General features: G+C 49.0%; 6 protein-coding genes across 6 annotated transcripts; 1 reads left to right on the forward strand and 5 right to left on the reverse strand.

The window, feature by feature from the left end:
* Positions 1-735: 735 nt before the first annotated feature.
* Positions 736-1568, forward strand: HOO65_010697 (DlpA domain-containing protein; the record flags this gene model as incomplete). Its single annotated transcript, XM_071006106.1, has 2 exons — positions 736-1227; positions 1293-1568. The coding sequence occupies 2 exons, from the start codon at positions 736-738 to the stop codon at positions 1566-1568; spliced, it is 768 nt and encodes a 255-aa protein (XP_070862519.1).
* Positions 1569-1882: 314 nt separating this feature from the next.
* Positions 1883-4557, reverse strand: HOO65_010698 (GTPase-binding protein rid1; the record flags this gene model as incomplete). The annotated part of the gene is made up of 2 exons (XM_071005433.1): positions 1883-2948; positions 3038-4557. The coding sequence occupies 2 exons, from the start codon at positions 4555-4557 to the stop codon at positions 1883-1885; spliced, it is 2586 nt and encodes an 861-aa protein (XP_070862520.1).
* A 1471-nt stretch (positions 4558-6028) lies between these two features.
* HOO65_010699 (Actin patches distal protein 1) lies at positions 6029-7258 on the reverse strand (the record flags this gene model as incomplete). Its single annotated transcript, XM_071005919.1, has 2 exons — positions 6029-6775; positions 6941-7258. 2 exons carry the CDS (start codon positions 7256-7258, stop codon positions 6029-6031), a joined length of 1065 nt encoding a protein of 354 aa, XP_070862521.1.
* Positions 7259-8276: 1018 nt separating this feature from the next.
* HOO65_010700 (putative acyltransferase.04) lies at positions 8277-10723 on the reverse strand (the record flags this gene model as incomplete). Its single annotated transcript, XM_071005486.1, has 2 exons — positions 8277-10406; positions 10490-10723. The coding sequence occupies 2 exons, from the start codon at positions 10721-10723 to the stop codon at positions 8277-8279; spliced, it is 2364 nt and encodes a 787-aa protein (XP_070862522.1).
* A 1018-nt stretch (positions 10724-11741) lies between these two features.
* Positions 11742-13486, reverse strand: HOO65_010701 (RING finger protein ETP1 -like protein; the record flags this gene model as incomplete). The annotated part of the gene is made up of 2 exons (XM_071005689.1): positions 11742-12947; positions 13025-13486. 2 exons carry the CDS (start codon positions 13484-13486, stop codon positions 11742-11744), a joined length of 1668 nt encoding a protein of 555 aa, XP_070862523.1.
* A 1065-nt stretch (positions 13487-14551) lies between these two features.
* Positions 14552-15590, reverse strand: HOO65_010702 (polyubiquitin; the record flags this gene model as incomplete). Its single annotated transcript, XM_071006016.1, has 3 exons — positions 14552-15231; positions 15288-15503; positions 15569-15590. 3 exons carry the CDS (start codon positions 15588-15590, stop codon positions 14552-14554), a joined length of 918 nt encoding a protein of 305 aa, XP_070862524.1.
* Positions 15591-17998: the final 2408 nt, after the last annotated feature.

The following is a 17998-nucleotide window of genomic DNA, read 5'->3' on the forward strand; positions in this document are numbered from 1 at the left end:
TCCTCACCGCCCTCCACCTCTCGGCCCCGGGATCGCAGGTTATCCAGACGAAACTGGGGTGCCCATAGCAAGACGCTTCTCAATAACACCAGTATGACGAAGATCCGCGAGTATATTCCGCACTGGCAACTGAACAGTAGGGAGAGCCTCCAGTATCGCAGGCTTGTCGTAGTAGTTAAGATGGATAGCCTCAACCAAGCACACAGCATGTAGAGCGCCTAGCGTGGCTAAACAAGGGAAAGGCTAATGCAATGAAGGGAGGCGGGAATGGACGGGAAATACTAAGAGATGGGGGACAATAATGGTTGTCTGCAGCGGATGCCCTGTCTAATATTACTGGCTGGGGAGTATCGGTACAAGATTGTGATGATAAGGATGTGCATGTGTATTGTATGTTCGTTTAGCAAGAATAAACAATACGTAGTGCATTGCTAGACCTCTTGAAAGAGCCCCCAATCAGCAGCTAACTATCATGTCACACTAGTAGCGTAGTCTACCAAATGCAAATAAAGCATGTGATTGGGCACTCTGATTGGCTAGCCAGCCGGAGACTAACATCCGCTTATCCGGTCGCCGATTGGCTGGAATGGCTTATGTAAATAATACCACTAGTCAGCCAGTCAGCCAGCCAGCCAGCCAGCCAGCAAGCCAGCCAGCAAGCCAGCCTTGAGTAAACACAAAAAGTATCACAGTCGGTCTTTCCCCGGATTGATATGAATCATAATATAGTACAACATGAATAAGCAGTTTCACGCGGCTATTCAATCCCTTTTTGTGAAGAGCTCTAGACTGTTATCCACCGCCCCTGCGCACCCCCGTTCCCCTGCCATGGATATTTCAACCCTGCTGCAGTATAACGCCTGCGATATTTCTGATGCTCTTCTTCGCCTTAATGTGACCAGCGGTGGTGTGCTTCCAGACATATCCCTGCGTGGCCAGCGCCCCACCAAGCAAGAGGCGTTTGCTGCACCCGCTTCGACTGTCCTATTTGTCCCTAAGGGTGCAACACCACCACCGTCTGCCCCCCAGGCAAATATCCCCAAGGGCAGCCACTGGGCGGATCTAGCAGTGCCCGACACCTTCGTCGTGATCCAGCAGCCTCAGGGCCAGACAAATGCGGTGCTGGGCGGAATCATGGCGCTGCGCATGAAGCAGCTCAAGGCTCGGGGCGTTGTGGTTGATGGTCGGGTTAGAGATGTGGGCGAGCTGCGAGATACTGGGATGCCGGTAAGTTGTAAGCCTGTGTGCGTCTAACGGGCAATCGAAAGTGGCTAACCAAAGGCGGATAATAGATCTGGTCCAAGGGTCTTTCAACGGTTGGCGCTGGTGCCTCCTCGTCTCCTCACGCCGTGCAAGTGCCCTTGGATATCGATGGGACTGTTGTCCGGCCTGGTGACATCATTTTCAGCGACAGCAATAACGGTGTGGTATGTGTGCCACAGGAACTGGTCTCGCAAGTTGCTGAATTGCTGCCTGGATTAGTCGAGGCGGATGACCGTGTCAAATTGGAGGTTCAGAGAGGTACATCGGTTCAGGAGGCTTTTAAGAAACATCGGGGCAAGGCTTGATAAGAGCTATATAAACGGGGAATGTATTTCGTGGTTTCATGCCACAGGCAAACAGGTTCTTAGGCAGACAAGAGACGTGGACGCAGCTTCTGCTGCCATAGTGATGCTTCTCCTGGCTTGTTGTATCCCGCCTTTGTCTCTTCTACACATCCCGAACAACAAACTAGTAACCAACTGCACGAAAGGAAACAAAACCTCCTAGTAATCCACTAGCCATTAACAAGCTTTATGCCATGCCATAGTAGCAAAGGTCCATCTCTTCAAACCCCCCCCCCCCCCCATACTCAATCCCATACGAGGCCCAGAGCGCGTTTCTAGCGCAGCCAGGAATCATCCGCCCGGTAGTCTGCTGGTGGCACAGCATTGCGCCCCCGCATCGAAGATGTTTCGCTGTCACTATCAGATAACATCTTAGGCACGGGGAGTTCAAGCCGTGGAGCTGCTTCTGCCGCTACTTTAGCCTGAATGACGCCGCCGCCGCCGCCAGGGTTTCCAGGTAGGTTCAGTGGTGCAGGAGTCATGGGCGATACCTTGGATTTGGACGGCGACACACTGCGGCTGCGACTCTCAGGCGGTGGCCCGTAGCGCACGTCTTTAACGTCCCAGCCATCCTCCATCGCCGCCGAGACCCACGTACGTAGGGCTTCATGCACTGAAGGATAAAACTTTTCCTTGCACAGGCGCAAAGAGCCACCCATGCATCGCTCCCAGCCTGAAACTCGCAACTCGCTACGGAGCTGGTTTCTGTCGTCGCGAGACGGAGTACACGCGATTATAGCGTTGAGGAGGTCCACATGTGATGCCAGGTAGTTAGTGGCGTCCCATTCTACACCACCGACGTATGGTGCTGCTGCCACAGGCGGACGTTCCGCGGGGAAATGGCGAGTCATGTATTTCAGAGCAGAACCAACCTCATCGGCCGATGCCAGCGAGGATGCCTCGGGATCTAGATTCATCTTTTCGGGGACAGCTACAATGTTGAGGTGATGAAGAAAAATCCAAAACACCTCTTTTGTGACATTGACGACCTCTTTATTCCACACTCGATATGGCCGCGGGCGGTGCATGCTCAGCACAAACCCAACCGGCCGTTCGGACTCCGGCGGCTCTGGATCGCGGAGATGAATGAGAACATTAGCAGCACGAGAAATGCGATCGCTTGGGGCGCCAGACTCGATGTACATGAAGAGAATGGAGGTGACAATATTCCGTGTGGTGAATTCGCTAGGGCCCTTTTTCTCAGGATCAAAAAGCAAATGTAGTAGACGCGGAAATAACTCGTCACGAATCGAGTGGATGTAAACCTGTGCTACGGCTGTAGTAGAAAGAGCCTTGAGGCATAGCAGGGTTTCGTGAAGCAGGGCATCTTCGTGCTCATCACTATGAAAGACAGTTAGCCATAGACGTCCCCGCCCCCCCAAGCCATAGCATATCTATCCCCTTATACACGCAAGTTGGCATCTACTTACCGCCATTCAATCTCCATGATACGATGCAAAAGAGCAACCATCTCCTCCATGCCGCCCTGCCTAATGAAGTCTTCAATCCAAGACACTGCCTCGTTCCTTAGCAGTAGCCTCAGCTTGTGTAACTTGCCCACTTCAACAGCCTGTGGCCTCGTAACCTTTCGCAGATATGACACAAAGTCTGCAGGTGCCGTACCCATAATCTTGGCCAACAAGCCGGTACCATTTCCGCCTCCATTGTTTCCGGATACGCCGTCACTGGCATCCGCAAAGGACGAGCCGAGGGGCTTCTCGTCTGCAAGAGTTTCGCTGGACTTGGATCGCAGGTGTCGGCTCAATGATGAGAGCGTCTTGTCACCCTTCTTTCCGGTCTTATTGATTCGAGACAAGGTGAAACTACGACCTCTGCTTCTCTTGGTTTTTGCAGGCTGTATCTCTGCAACCCCGTCTGTAGCTACATCGCCTGAAGACCCTTGTCTCTTATGGACGTCCATGGTCTTTGATTGCTGCTCATGCTTACTGGCAGCAGCTGCCATTTCCGCCCAGTCCTGGCGGATAAACTCCATTTTGATGGTGTCGGCGAGGTTGCGCATTTTGTAGCGCTGGTTTTCGGGGATGTTTCGCCGATCAAGCATCGCTTCAAGATGTTTGTCGATGTCTTTGGGATCAATGTCGAGCTCGGTGCTTCGTTTTTTTATGGTCGTATGCATGGGCATACTGGAGCCCGCGGACATGCTCTTAGCGCGGCCGTGAGTGAAAGTACCACGGAAGGGCATTTTGGAGAAATGACTGGGCTTTGCTTGATCAGCGTTGTCTTGTGGTGGTTGTGGCAAGGGGCTTCCGCTGCTTCGGGGATCGGCACCGCGGGAGGCCAGGGGGGCAGGATCGGCGCAAAACTGTTGATAGATGGGTGTTGATTGTGAGCTCGGGGCCATGCTAGAAGGAGGTGTTCTGTTTTCCTTGTCCTTGTAGATTCTCGGTCCTTTGTCGTCGTCTTTTCTAGCCGTCTTCGGCCGACTCAGAAAATTGGCTAGGTTAGTGGTCGACTTAGTTTTCTTGTGGCCCTTAACAGGCGACGACTCTCTGCTCTTGAAGCGAGAAGCGCTTTCTTTCAAGCCAACACCTGTGAATGCAGCCAGAGGGCCTTTTTTACCATCGCTAGCGGCCTCTCTATCGACTTGCCTTCCTCGCTCTTTTGACTTGCCCTTGGGGCTTGGCTTGGGGCTTGCCGCAGAGCTAAAATAGCCCTTTTCGATAGACCGAGTCGGCGAACGATTGGGAGATCGATTGTTGCTTTGATTGTTGTGGTGTATTTCGCCGAGGGGGCTGCCGACAGAATACTGCGAGAATATGGGCAGAGACAAGGCCGGAGCCGAGGCGTTTTCACTAGGGATTGACATGGGCGACAGTACAGGTGAGCCCATTTCTGAGTCGCTGCGGCGGTTGATGAAAGACTTGAGCCGCTGTTTTGTAGGTGACGGTGGGCCTGGCCGCAAAACACCCGATGAAATTTGATAGGCCATGGTGTTTGTTGCAGCATACAGCTTTGCAAGGCGGTTGCTATGGCGAGGCTAATAGTGACGATAGCAGTAGTGGTAGTAGATGGAGTCGATAAGTGAGTAAGAAAATGCAGCAAAGAAGAAGAAAAAATAGGATGGTTGGATAAGAAAATATGGGATAAAACCAGTTATGAGTAAGGAGAAAGAATGCACAGTCGAGAAGGTCAAGAAGCAGTCTCGCTGCCACAGAAAGTTCGACTCGGATTGAGGCAAAAAAGATAAAAAAAATCCAAGACCACAGCCAAGCTCTGCCTCGTGGGACCTGCCTCGTGAAGCTTTGTCCCTAACCTTTCTAACTAAGGAAGGAGATAGAGGGAGGGAAAGGAGGTTAAAGCTCAAAAAGGCTACTACCCTAGACTCAGGCGTTCGTTTGTAGAAAGAACGGGAATAAAGGAAGTTGCAGCAAAAGAAGCTATTGCTCTTCTTTGTTGTTGCTCTGGCCAGCTATTAAACCATTTAAGTGGGACGGTGAGTATTGGGGGGCGACGACTTGGTGATATTGAAGCAACAGCAATAAGGATAACAGGAACTAATAATATAATAAGAGGCACTTGGGAAGAGTCAATATCTCATCCGCCCACTACACTGCACTGCATCCCTCACCAAGGAAACGAAGTCGTGTTGTTTGCCTTAAGGCTTCATGGGCTTTTTGTTTTGGCTAAGCGGAAGGAATGGCAGCGTTCTCATTGCTTCTTTTTTTGTGCGTCACCGCCTGGATGACAACAACAACAACAACAACAACCATGAAATATGGGAAGGCGCTCACATAGGCATCATATTGCGCATACGTATAATGTACATAGCATGCAAGCTGCAAGATACTGTTTGCTCGTCTGTTATCATGTTGCTAGAGGAAAGCTGCAGCGTAGCTTCTGAGTAAACAACGTGGCCCGCGTCTCCATGGCAATGGAAGGATTCCCCCTCCAAAACTATGAAAGCCGCGCAAGGAGCCCTGGATGGTCCAAAAAGGGCCCCCAGGCTCTTGTGAGACGAGACAAGCCGGAACTGAGACTAAAGCAGATCCCAAGGCCTTTTCGCCATTGAGACAGAAACCCCAGTCAGTATCAGCCACAAAATGACAGCGTCCTAGTCTAGCTCCGTAAGCATGGTTGTTTCATAGTCGCCAGCGTGCAGAGCAGCGGTCAGCAAGCACCAACAACGAAGAGCAGATAGCCCCGCAATCAGACCTAGGCATGTGATATTATCCTCGTCGCGTAACAGCCAGCCCCCTTGCCCTGGATATCTAGTGAACTGGTGGCATGGAAAAATCACCTATAAAGCAAAGAATAGCGCTCAGGCTAGCGGCTCTAGCCAAGACATGTATTGCTTCCTTGATATCTATCCCTACATATATATATATATATATATATATATATATATCCACGACTAAATAGCCAATGCTGATGATGTATAACCCTCCCCTCTCTCCCTTTCCCTACCAGCTTAGCAGACCATTTGCACGGTCGTACCCACCCCGCAGTTGAGATTCTGGCTTCACGAGCTTTCCCTGTAGAACAGTGTACTTGACAATGTTCTCGCAGTCCTGCGGGAAGACCCTGGCCAGCCACATGCACTGGGCGGCACCGACGTCTTCGCCTAGCGGCTTCCTCTCCGTCTCTTTAGGCTTGAGGACTTCACCATTAGGAAGTTTACTGCGCTCTACGTCGTCCACTCCAAAGGCATTCGGCCTACGGTAAATCATCATGTTGGCCGAGTACTTGTGACCACCCACGTGCGAAATAAAGTAAATACCGACGCCCCCTGGCCGTGTGTCGTCGTAGTCACGGTACAGGCCAAGTGGGCGTAGATGGCGCTCTAGCTCCTTCTTCAACAGTGGCGCGCTCTGGCCGCAACGGGCATCGCGAGTTTTTTGCGAGCACATGAGAATCACTACGCTGTGTGGGCACTGTGAAGCGATAATCTGGGGCGGAATGGGCTTCTTTGTATCCTGTGAATCGCCATCTGGGGGGTTGGCACCAGCAGCTTCGGGCAGTTCGAATGGGACGAGTTCTGAAGTCGATGTAGGGGCAACATTGATGTATGACGTGATCATGGTGGGTACATTCGCAGGCGTTACTTGGTCGAGATAGACGAAAGCGGGCAGGAGAAGCACACGTGTAGGCTCGCTATAGTCGGTAGTACCTGAGGGCTGGGGCATGTTGGAGGCAGATAACATGAGTTTCTAAGCACAAGGGAAGCGAGCCATGTTAGCTTTAGCCAATACAAGATAATCCGGGTTACAGCACAGCTAATAGTTTGATTAGACCTTTCGGGCCCGCCTGGCCAGACACTGCGAATTCGCTGGGTTTCCTGGGAGAGCCACTGGCAGAAACATAAAAATACTTACGCCATTGGTAGGGTTGGGCGCATTGCTAATGGCTTGCATGATGCTCCCCTTCTCGTCCGCAACATCACGCACCCAGTCAGCCTTGCCTGTGGCCACCAAGACATGTGTGCTAAAGGCCTTGATATGGCCGTAGAGCTTGTCAGTTTTCTCGATGCTGAATGATTTGGGATACTTGATAGAGCAACTCTCGCAGTCTTGCAAGCAATCATCGCCATCAGCGTCCGGGCTGGTTGTGGGAAATAGAGTAGACCATGTCGTCGTAGGCTCCTTGCCAACAAGACTTGTTTTCGAGAGGAAGGAAAAGAGTTTGGAAGCCATTGCCGGTATGTCGGTGTGCGCGTGTGCGTGTGTTCGAGAGGGAAAGAGGGAAAGATGGAAAGAGAGTAGGGCTGTCTCGGAATTGTAGTATCACTGTCTATTGCTGCGCCATATTCCCGATGAAGGCCCCGGCTTCCTTATAAACATCCCGTATCGATAAGGCCGGTTCGTCTCCTTTTCTCCCCCAACCAATTACCTCACAACCTAGTCCCAAATGCCGTCACCTTTTGATCCTATTATTTTGGGGAAGGGGGGTTCCTGAAATATGGGGAACTAAGACAAGATAGACGCCCTATAAGAAACCGCAAGAGCCCCCAAGGACCGCGCGGCTTATCAATCGGGTGCAGCCAGGTGGTCTAAGGATTCGGGCAGATACAGAAAGTTGCTGATTGATAAACTAGGCACCACCAAACTCGTCGATGTGTCAGTAGTTGAAGAGATTTTTCTTCCTCCCCATCGGTGTGGTCTGTCCGTTACTTAGTCTATACATTGTGTAATAATAAGTTCCTGGGTAAGTCTTCTAGAGTTATTTATGTGTTGGCCTCGTCAATAATGAAAAATCAGCCGACGTCGTTAGGCAGACACTTTTTATCAAGGGGAAGGGTATTAGGTTACATTGCAACTCAAAAAGCTTTAGCAAAATACACGGCTCCCGGAGGTATTAAACTCCACCCCCAAACCCTGGCCACATGCCAAACCCTAGTTATTACAGGATGTTGAAACTCGGAAAAACGGAACCGATTTTGGGAAGGTGCCACACAGTATCTGAAGAACCTGTCAGTGGTAGTAGTTCCAGATAAAACGACAGCATCAATTAACCAACAGCAGAGAACAAAATAACAAAATCAGCAGCAGCGCAAAATGCTAAACAAGAAAGTAGAACGCAGAAAAAAAGACGGATAAAAAGCAAGAGAACACAAAAAACGCAAGAAACAATGTAATCCAAGAAGCAGCCCAAAATACATCATAGTGGCCCGTTGGCCGCTACTTTGCCCTCACATATACAGCCCCACTAAGCCTAGGCAGTTTTCTTCCGTGCCTCTTCGTACTCGGCATCCCCCGAGCTTCCCTCAAGCTCGTCTGGGTGTTGTTCTTCGACTTCGGAATCATCATCGTCCGATACAATCACCATCTTTGCACCACCGCCACTCTTGCGCCGCCTCAATTTCATGGCTTCGTGGATCTTGCGCGTCGCCTCATCAAAGCCGTCCTTGGAGTCGAGTGTGGTAAAGCCCGCAAAATTAATCACCGAGCTATTACGGCTGCGGTTACGACTAGGAGGCCTAGTAGAGAACATTCCGTGACCACCAATGTTGCTAAACGAATCGTTGCGAGGCAGCAGCCGAGAGCTCTTTTGCGTATCACGCTGAGTAAGCACATGCACGGTTTCGGGAGATGCCAGGTGCGAGCTAGGCGGGGATGAGGTCCCCGAGTCAGCAGATTTCGGTCGCTGGCCCCCTTGCTCTTGCTCTTGCTCTTTCTTTTTCTTCTGCTTTTCGGCAGCCTCACGTAGACGTCGGCCAAAGTCGGGGAACATTTCGGGGCCAAGCTCGTTGATCAGGTCGGTTACCTGCACGCTAAGCTCGCTGCGGCGTTCTCGTAGATGTGCCATGCTGTAGCTGCTGGAGGGAAAAAGACACAGGAAGAGGGGGCGCAGGGACTTGAAGATATCCATACCAACCTCACCAAACCGCAGGCTAGCGAAGGTTATACCAACAAGACCGACCCAGGCACCAATAAACACCAGCCACAGTGGTATCCAAGTCGGAGCATAGCCCCAGAAACGGTCTTGATATACCTTGACGGTGACGATAATGGAGTAGAAGTTGTAGAGAGTAGGGGTCAAAGCCAGCGCAACAAGCAGTTTCCAAGTTGCAATGACATCATTTCCCTGGATCTTGACGCTAGAGCCGGCCAACGCCTCCTTTGCCTTTTTCATGCTAATAACTTTGGTGGCAATGAAGACAGGAGAGAAGAGCACAACGCCAGGCATCACTGCAATTGACAGCACGAGCAGCTTAAGCACGCGATAGAAGAAAGTGAAAACAACCGTAGGTAGCGACATGGTGGCATACTGCACCTGGTGATCACGTAGGTTCAGATAACGCAAACGCCGGTTGTAGTCCTGTACGGCTCCCATAAGCTGCTTGATACGCTCATCATCCTTATAACGCTCATAGCCCTTGGCTAGCCGACGGTTGAGTTCAACAACCACAGGGAGGGGGAGCTTCTTTCCAAACGTGCCTGTGGGGTTATACAAGCGGCGCGCCGCTTGAATTAACATCAGAGTGTCGTAATCAGGCGTCGATACGGTTACAGAGCTTAGGCCCTGGTAAATGGTGTCCAAAAGCTGGCCGATGGCATCACGACGCTCGTTGTTCTTATACATCTCTACCAGCTTGCTGGAAATCTCAATTGGAGGACCAAATTCAACGACTGCCCGCGACCGGAACTTGTGCGCATGGAAGTAGTTCATCCCGACAGGCACAATAGTTAGGCCACAGTCGGGGGCCTCGGCTAAAGCCCCAAGAGCCATGATGGCCACACCGGCTTTGAGAGGAAGCAATTCTGTGCGGTCGTGGCTGCCGCCCTCAGGGAAAATACCGACACAGCCACCAGACTTGAGACGGTCAAAGACAGCATGGTACACTACGGTTTGGTCAATGTGTGGCGCAAGTTTAAACTTGGTGCCTTTGTAGCCGGGGCGAGATCCACAGATGCCAAGGTTAGTAACCTTGCCATCCTCGTCAATGTCGTCACGCCCGGTAAGCTGTTGCATAGATAACTTTCCCTTGAATGGGCGGCGCAAGCGGAGTTCCGTAGGACTTATAATCTCGGAGATGTCAACGCTAGAGCTAGCCGACTTTTTGCCGGCGGGGAGAAATAGTAGGCCACCGGCCACGCCTTCGCCCTCACCAAAGCAAGTGCCAATGCCGCGAACAAGGGTCGGGTCGCCAATGGGGTCGGGAAGATAAATGGTTCCAGAAGCAGGTTTTGCCGAGTCCTGCGCACGGCCAACAGGGACGGAGCCGGTCTGACGAGAGCCCCAACCGACAAAGCCATGGACAGACTTTTGGGCGATCAAGAGCGAGATACGGCGACCGGCTTCCTGGCGGAGGGTTCGTTGAAGGACAATGCCATCGACAAACTACAGTGAAAAAAAATCATTGCGTGTTAGCGTACAGCAGGAGCACAGGGCATCCTAGAAAGATGCATGTGACAACAACATACCTGGTTAGCATGAGGGGCAGCCACGAACAGCACAGGGCCAGTAGTAGGAACCTTCCATGAGCCGCGGGGATGGACTTCGCGGAAGAAGAGATCAATGAGAATAGACATAACCCAGGAGAAGACATCATACTTCCAATTAACCATAGGGTATAGCTCCTTCCGAGCCTCTGGCCCATTTACGGTCTGCGGCGCTTTGGCCAGAGTCGCAGGGGAAGCATGAGCCTCATTTGCCATTGCGAAAAGAGAAGCGTCTCAATATTTGAATGTCGGGTAGTAGTAAGGAGAGCAAAGAAGATGGAGCAAAAGCGAGGGGATATGGTGGTATGGGCGAGCTAGGATTGAAAGATGCTCCAGCGAGAGGGAAGGTTCGGAATAACAATGACAGGGAAAAAAGAAAACGGCGATAATCTAGTCCTTTTTAGTACATGGTCGAGTTTGAAGGAAATCCGAGGTTTTCGGCGAATGTAGTAGTCTTTTCAATGGCAGTAATGAATCAGGTGTTCGTAATGTGATCCGGGACAGGACTTTGTTCTGAATGCGTAGCTAGCACCAAGCACACACAGGTTGTTGACTGTGGACGGCGTTTAATGTTGAGATTGAGATTGGGGAATTAGCTTCGATAAAGGATTCTAGATCATGGCGTGTCTCTGTAAGAGCAGTGGGGGGGGGGGGGGCTTTGTCGTCCTTGACTCGTTTTTTCTTTCCAGACTCGTGATGCCTTGGAAAAATTTCCCCACATCAAAAAGAAGAGCTTCGTCTTTCGTGGAAGAACTATGGATGGGTGAGAAAAGTGGAGCCTATAAAACAACAATAAATCAAGGGGAGTTATGGGTGTTGATTGGCTAGGTCTGCTCTTTGGGGCCAACAATAAAATCGACCTTGATAATTGACTATTTCCCCAGACAAAATGACTCGGTTCTAGACCTAGACCACTGTTTTGGAAAGGATTTAAGATCTAGAAGCTTAGAGGGGGTAGGCAGACACCAACATATATTGAGGGTTGTCTTGTGAAAACCCTAGAGATTCATATTGTATTATATTCTTAGGAGCAGCATTGTTGAGGAACTCTTTCTTAGCCCCTCGTTTGCTGGTTAGGTAATTAACACTCGTCCGTCTGTAAGACCTGTCCTGGTGACTCTACTCTCTCAACACACCCAAGACTAACTCGATCTGTCCTACAGTTTCTGTAATGCTTGTTCGTATTTTGGAGTCTATCAGGATGCCTCTCTAGTTGACTCGTTGTCCTGACCGCCTAGTTTTTTCGTCTGCGGTTCTTTTTCACCGGCGCACTGGTTGATGCACCCTCTATTTCTTCCCTTCTAATCGTGCCTTCGTTTTCCATCTCCCGAAGCTTCTCCTGTCCCGAAATAAACATGGTCAAATCGTGATTCATCTCCTGGAGACCCGCAACCTCCGTTTTCAAGGCCTGCAGTTGTTCCTCGTATGTCTCTTTTTTTGTAGTCACATGCTGGATGCGCTGCATAAGACCCTTGTTTACTTCCTTTTCCTCCTGCAGTGCTTTACCCAAGCTCCGTGCTAGGTCTTGCGCCTTGGCTGCGCGAGCGGTCTCTTGATCCATGTTCCGAGTGAGTCTCGCCATGTCCTTTTTGAGTTCCTCTACCGCAGCTTTGAGATTTTCATTATCTGATGTTAGTGTTTGCGCCATGGCTTTGCTGCTTTCTGCGTGTTCTGTAGCCTTGTCTGCCTTGTCCATGGTCTTGGAAACAATGTCTTCGTAGTATATGCGCTGCGACTCGAGTTGGTTGACAAGCAGTTGCGTGTATTCTGCGCTCATTGCTTCATACTTTTCAAGCGGTACAGCATCTCGGTGGTGCTTGTCATCGTGGCTATTGTCTTGATCATCCTGATCGGCAGAATTCTGGCCTGGTCGGCTGAGATGGCGCTCGGGAAGTTCCACGAGTTTCCCGTTGCCCTTTTCGCGGATGAAGCGATGCACCCACTTATCATCCCCATAGTCCCAGACATACTGTGTTTCAATTTCCAGCGCGAAGTTATGTGCTGTGTCTTTCCAGTGGTCTTTAGCATGGGCACCCTTGTAGCGCCCACAACCGACGTGTCCACATATCAGACAGATCCAAAGATCCGAGGTACAGTCGCAGACGCTACAGAGGTTCGAAACGCCCTGCCCAAATGGCTGGGCGCCTGGTATACTGTCATCCACCACGCTAGCAAATCGGCATACAGGGCACCCACCATCTTGCCACTTTTGCAAACATGTGGAATGGAAAATGTGTTGACAAGCAATCGTAATAAGGCCGCTTGAATCATCCATGCGCTCAAGGCATACCGGGCAGATAGGGATATCTGGCAAGCCTGGGGGTGGTGGCGGAAACGGCCTTAAGTTAGACGAACTTGAGGCAGGTGGCAGTGTCTCGGTCGGCTGGGCTGTGGATTGAAATTCGATCGACTTGACAAAGGCAACATCGCAAGTATCGGCCTGAAGGAAGGGTGGTGCATATGCATGTTAGTTAGCAAATCTAAGAGAGGTATTGAAGGAAGGGCTGCAATTCCTACCACACGATCGTTAAATCGCTTGCCGTTATATTCCTTTCTGAAGTCGCGTGCCATGTCCCAGTCGCGGAACTTGAGCAGCATCAAGTCATTTGACATGTGTTCGGTTGTGACTATGCGAATATGCGTGATATGATTTGCCCATGTATCGCCAACGAATCTGAGAACTTCCCCGTGTGATATACAGCTCGGTTTCATTGGTATGCATAGTGTGGTGGTTTCGTTCAAGTCTTCGGGCTGTAAGTGGAGTTCTGAAAGATCAAGATTTCGTTGAATATTGGGGTTTTGTGTGCCTTGTCGGTAGATGTGTACTACTCCCCAGTCTGTATGTTCCCTGTTGAAATAAATTGGTTGGAAATGCGCCTTGGTTGTTAGTCCAAAGCCGCCCAATATAGGGCCAAGGTCCAGCAAAGTTGGCGCATGGCATTGCGAGCTTGAGGATGGGCCGCCGATGGAGCTGGACATGACGCTGGTGCTTGGTAAGGGTGTTTGAAGAGCTGGATTGTGGGGTTTTTGGGTGTGCAGTGCTTTGGTACTGTAGTTAGAGTGATGATTCGTATGTGATAACGGAAGGAACCTTTTGCTTGGGTAGACGCGGCGCCAAAGTAATGATAGAGAGGCGGCTGAGAATATAGGAATATGGGAAGGCGATAGCTAAAGGGTCTTGTTGCGCCGTGCACTGAACGCACGAATGATATGCTTAGTCTAAAATAACGCAACGTATGTGGGTAAAAAACATGCCAAGAATATAGAAATATACTCTATTTACTAGAGGCTTGTCCGAGTTGGAGGCATAGAAATGTGAAGACAATAAACTTGAGGCTGAAGAAAAGGCTGCGGATACGTCATGTTCCTAGGAAAGGATTTTTGGTGGGGTTTGGTTACACGCAGTAGCTGAGAAATTGCAATAAGAAGCAGGTGACGAAAAGAGTAGAGCTTGCAAATTGGAAACGGCAAAGAAAAAGTGTGCAAGTAAATTTCTAATGAAAAACTGTTGAGAAGAAAACCGTATATCTTCTAGAGTAATCTGGGAAGCCTCACTTCTCTATAGTCACGTGATTTCAGCAAGTAATACGGGCTGAAATTTTCGAATGTGGCAGCGGCCTAAATTTATCATGATTCTGGCTTGTTTACGTAGAAGATATTTACTTGCCTGCCATGCATACAGGATGATATTTACACACGAAAAGTCAGTTCTTGAGTTCACGTAATTTCATGACTAAAAAGAGCCATAATGTGCTACGGGAGTCTATATGACGTCATGGGTATATTGTCGCTGAGTTGCGTCATTATGGCCCGCTCAAGTCGCAATCTAAACAATTATACTACGGGAAATTAATGCTGTTCACATTGACATATTTTTATGATAAATATTTTTTTCTGCTAGGCAGTAAACAAGGACTGCCGGATATTATTATTCATAAAGACATAATGTCCCCAAGGGGACTGCTAATTCCCAACCGTTACATAATAGACAGTGGTGAAACGCTTTACCAGAATGCTTAAAAAAGGAGAGAAAAAAGCCGGCTTTTACTGGCCACCACGCAGACGCAGAACCAAGTGAAGAGTAGACTCCTTCTGGATGTTGTAGTCGGAGAGGGTGCGGCCATCCTCAAGCTGCTTTCCGGCGAAGATGAGACGCTGCTGATCCGGAGGGATACCCTCCTTGTCCTGGATCTTGGATTTGACATTGTCAATGGTATCAGAGGACTCGACTTCGAGGGTAATGGTCTTGCCCGTCAAGGTCTTGACGAAAATTTGCATACCACCACGCAGACGCAGAACCAAGTGAAGAGTAGATTCTTTCTGAATGTTGTAGTCCGAAAGGGTACGGCCATCCTCGAGCTGCTTTCCAGCAAAAATGAGACGCTGCTGATCCGGGGGGATACCCTCCTTATCCTGGATCTTGGACTTGACATTGTCAATGGTATCAGAGGACTCGACTTCGAGGGTAATGGTCTTGCCCGTCAAGGTCTTGACGAAGATTTGCATACCACCACGCAGACGCAGAACCAAGTGAAGAGTAGATTCTTTCTGAATGTTGTAGTCGGAAAGGGTGCGGCCATCCTCAAGCTGCTTTCCGGCGAAGATGAGACGCTGCTGGTCCGGAGGGATACCCTCCTTGTCCTGGATCTTGGACTTGACGTTGTCAATGGTGTCGGAGGACTCGACTTCGAGGGTAATGGTCTTTCCGGTAAGGGTCTTGACAACTGCGAATGTATTAGTGCAAGTTAAAGAGGGATGTGTTGGTGAGAATTATTCTTACAAATCTGCATACCACCACGCAGGCGGAGCACTAGATGGAGAGTAGACTCCTTCTGGATGTTGTAGTCGGAGAGGGTGCGGCCATCCTCAAGCTGCTTTCCAGCGAAGATGAGACGCTGCTGGTCCGGAGGGATACCCTCCTTGTCCTGGATCTTAGACTTAACGTTGTCAATAGTATCCGAGGACTCCACCTCGAGGGTGATGGTCTTGCCAGTCACTAAATAGAGAGTTAGTGGATGAGCGATATAATGGGCCAGAAGATAGAAGGGAAGGGGAACGTACAAGTCTTGACAAAGATCTGCATGATGATTTATTTGTTTTTGCAATGAAAAAGTTTGGTGGTGATGAATGGAATGATCAGTTGAAGAGTATGAAAGATAGATGGAAAAGAGATAAATAAATTGCGTAGGTGAAGAAGATGTGAGAGGGAAGGTTCTTTGTCAAGGGGTGGCAGGGCGATAGAGCGGTTTTTATAAGTCCTCACGGAAACAAGGAAGGCGGGGATAGCGCCTCGTTTGTTTTGTAACTAACGACTTCTGTGGCTAAGCTAGGGGGGAAAGGGGCTGTACTGGTATCTTGGCTTGGTACCTTGGTACTTCAGTACTTCGTGGGGGGAAACTGGCGGAAGCCTATGGTTATAACCCAGAATGATCTAGAAAGCCTCACGTGGGAGGGAGGGAGGGAGTACCAGCTACATCCGCTTTTGTGAGCCCCTTGCTGATGCAAATGTCTCTAGTACATCTAAGAGCCAAAACAGATCCACTTTTGCTATGGCACAACAAGTTCACCACTACAAATAAAAGAACGCAGAGCAGCAAAAGAGCACAACACTGTGAATGTTAATTTCGTGCTTTCTGCTATATTTCAACTTGAAGTAAATCTGTTTGGTTTTTGATTGGGGTTTTTTTTTTAGGCATGTTTTGTTTCCATTCGCTTTCATCCAAGGGCTCACTCGGAGTAGCCGCTGGTAAAAGACGACAAGACGAAGGGGTAAAAGGGAGAAATGGAAGCCTAGGCCTGATACATAATACTAATAATGATGACTGATCATGACACATTTTTCCGTTGTATTCTGGCGGTACTGCCTTTTTGCTTTGGTTTACTATCTTTTCTTTGCCGCATTCCTGGGCTATCATAGCACCATGACCAGGCTCCCTTACCGCCTCAACAATTGCTGTGACTACATTTTTGACGTGGCCGCTGCACTAACAATGCAATCGAGGCCAACTCTTCTGACTAGAAGCAAAGAGACAACAACGGACCGAGCTAAGCTCATTTCGCCTCTGCAAAAAAAGCCATGCTCGACATTTGATTCTGCTTTTTTTGACCTGGTTATTTTCACAATAGCACCAATCGGCTCAACTACGGAGCACCCGGATGGATCCATTCCAGACCGCGGCTTATGAGGGGGGGGGGGCTTACACAAGCTTGCTTACCATGGCCGGTGCACCGATTGAAAGACTAAATATTCTTTTTTGTCTTGATTAACGGCTTTGATGTGATACGATGTCTAATTGTGATGCGCTCGTATCAAGAAGGAACGATATTTAGTCACTCCATATTTCACAAGTTCTCTTGTTATCAATGGGTATCTATGAATAGATTAAGTCGTAATGAGCGATAAAAGAAATGCGGGGTTGGAGAGGACGACAAGGGGGCATGACTTAGTTCCAACGTTGATAGCTGGGCAAATAGAGTGACCTGGCTTTACTTTTTCCTGCTTCTTCCTCTATTTTGGCTTTCAAGACCACAGCCAAGCCATTAGCCACTAGCCACTAGCCACTTATTTCTGACTTCTGCTAGCAAAGTACTTGATCATGCATGAGCTACGATCATCGTCGTCATTGGCTGTGTGGGCATCGACGGTCTCGTCCTACGCAGGATGAATGTTCACGATACGTCGATATTATAAATCAAGAAAATATTTAACGGAGATAGGGGAAAAGAATTAACTCTCCTACAAAGGAGACAACACATACATAAGAGCATATCGATCAACCACGCCACACCAAGTTTCATCATGAGCATCAAATCATTCCAAGCAAAAAAGAAAATGCAAAGAAAAGGAAGATAACAAGCGGACGGACGGACCAGCAAGTCGTGATCTCATGACATCATTTCGTAACACACAAGTAGAACTAAAAAGAACAAAACAGAACAAATCATGGTAAGAAATCAAGAACATAGAAATAAGATAGAGACAGAAGCAGAGAGCAAAGTACTATGAACAGGACAGATTGAAATAAAGAAGACTAAGAAAAAAGCAAGGCAAGATCATAAGATTGGCTAGACAAGGGGAGGAAGTGTGAAATATATCAATAGAGATAAAAACTTGTTCGTTGCTGAGCTCCAATCATCAATTTCCGGGCGTTAAAAAAAGAGCCTTGTTGATCATCGCATCTCCATCCATCATAAAAGTAGAACAGTAAAAGGGAATGGAAGAGAGAAAAGATGAGTAGAAGGGCAGTTAATACGGATCGTACATGAATCGTTGAATAAATGAGAAAGAAAAAAGAGAAATAGATCGACATAAAAGCGCAGTAAGGTCGTTAAAAACAGAAGGAAGCAAACGCGTGCTGAACAAGTCGTTGACATTATTGTCGGATGGAACGCTGGTTTTTTTTGGAGTGATTGAAGAAGCAGAGAAAAAAGAAGAACACGCAAGAGCAAAATGAGAAATAGAAGCAGGCGTCCAAGTTAAATAAACAAAAG

Source organism: Ceratocystis lukuohia (genome assembly GCF_044167205.1).
Source record: "Ceratocystis lukuohia strain C4212 chromosome Unknown Supercontig1_pilon, whole genome shotgun sequence".
Taxonomy (NCBI): domain Eukaryota; kingdom Fungi; phylum Ascomycota; class Sordariomycetes; order Microascales; family Ceratocystidaceae; genus Ceratocystis; species Ceratocystis lukuohia.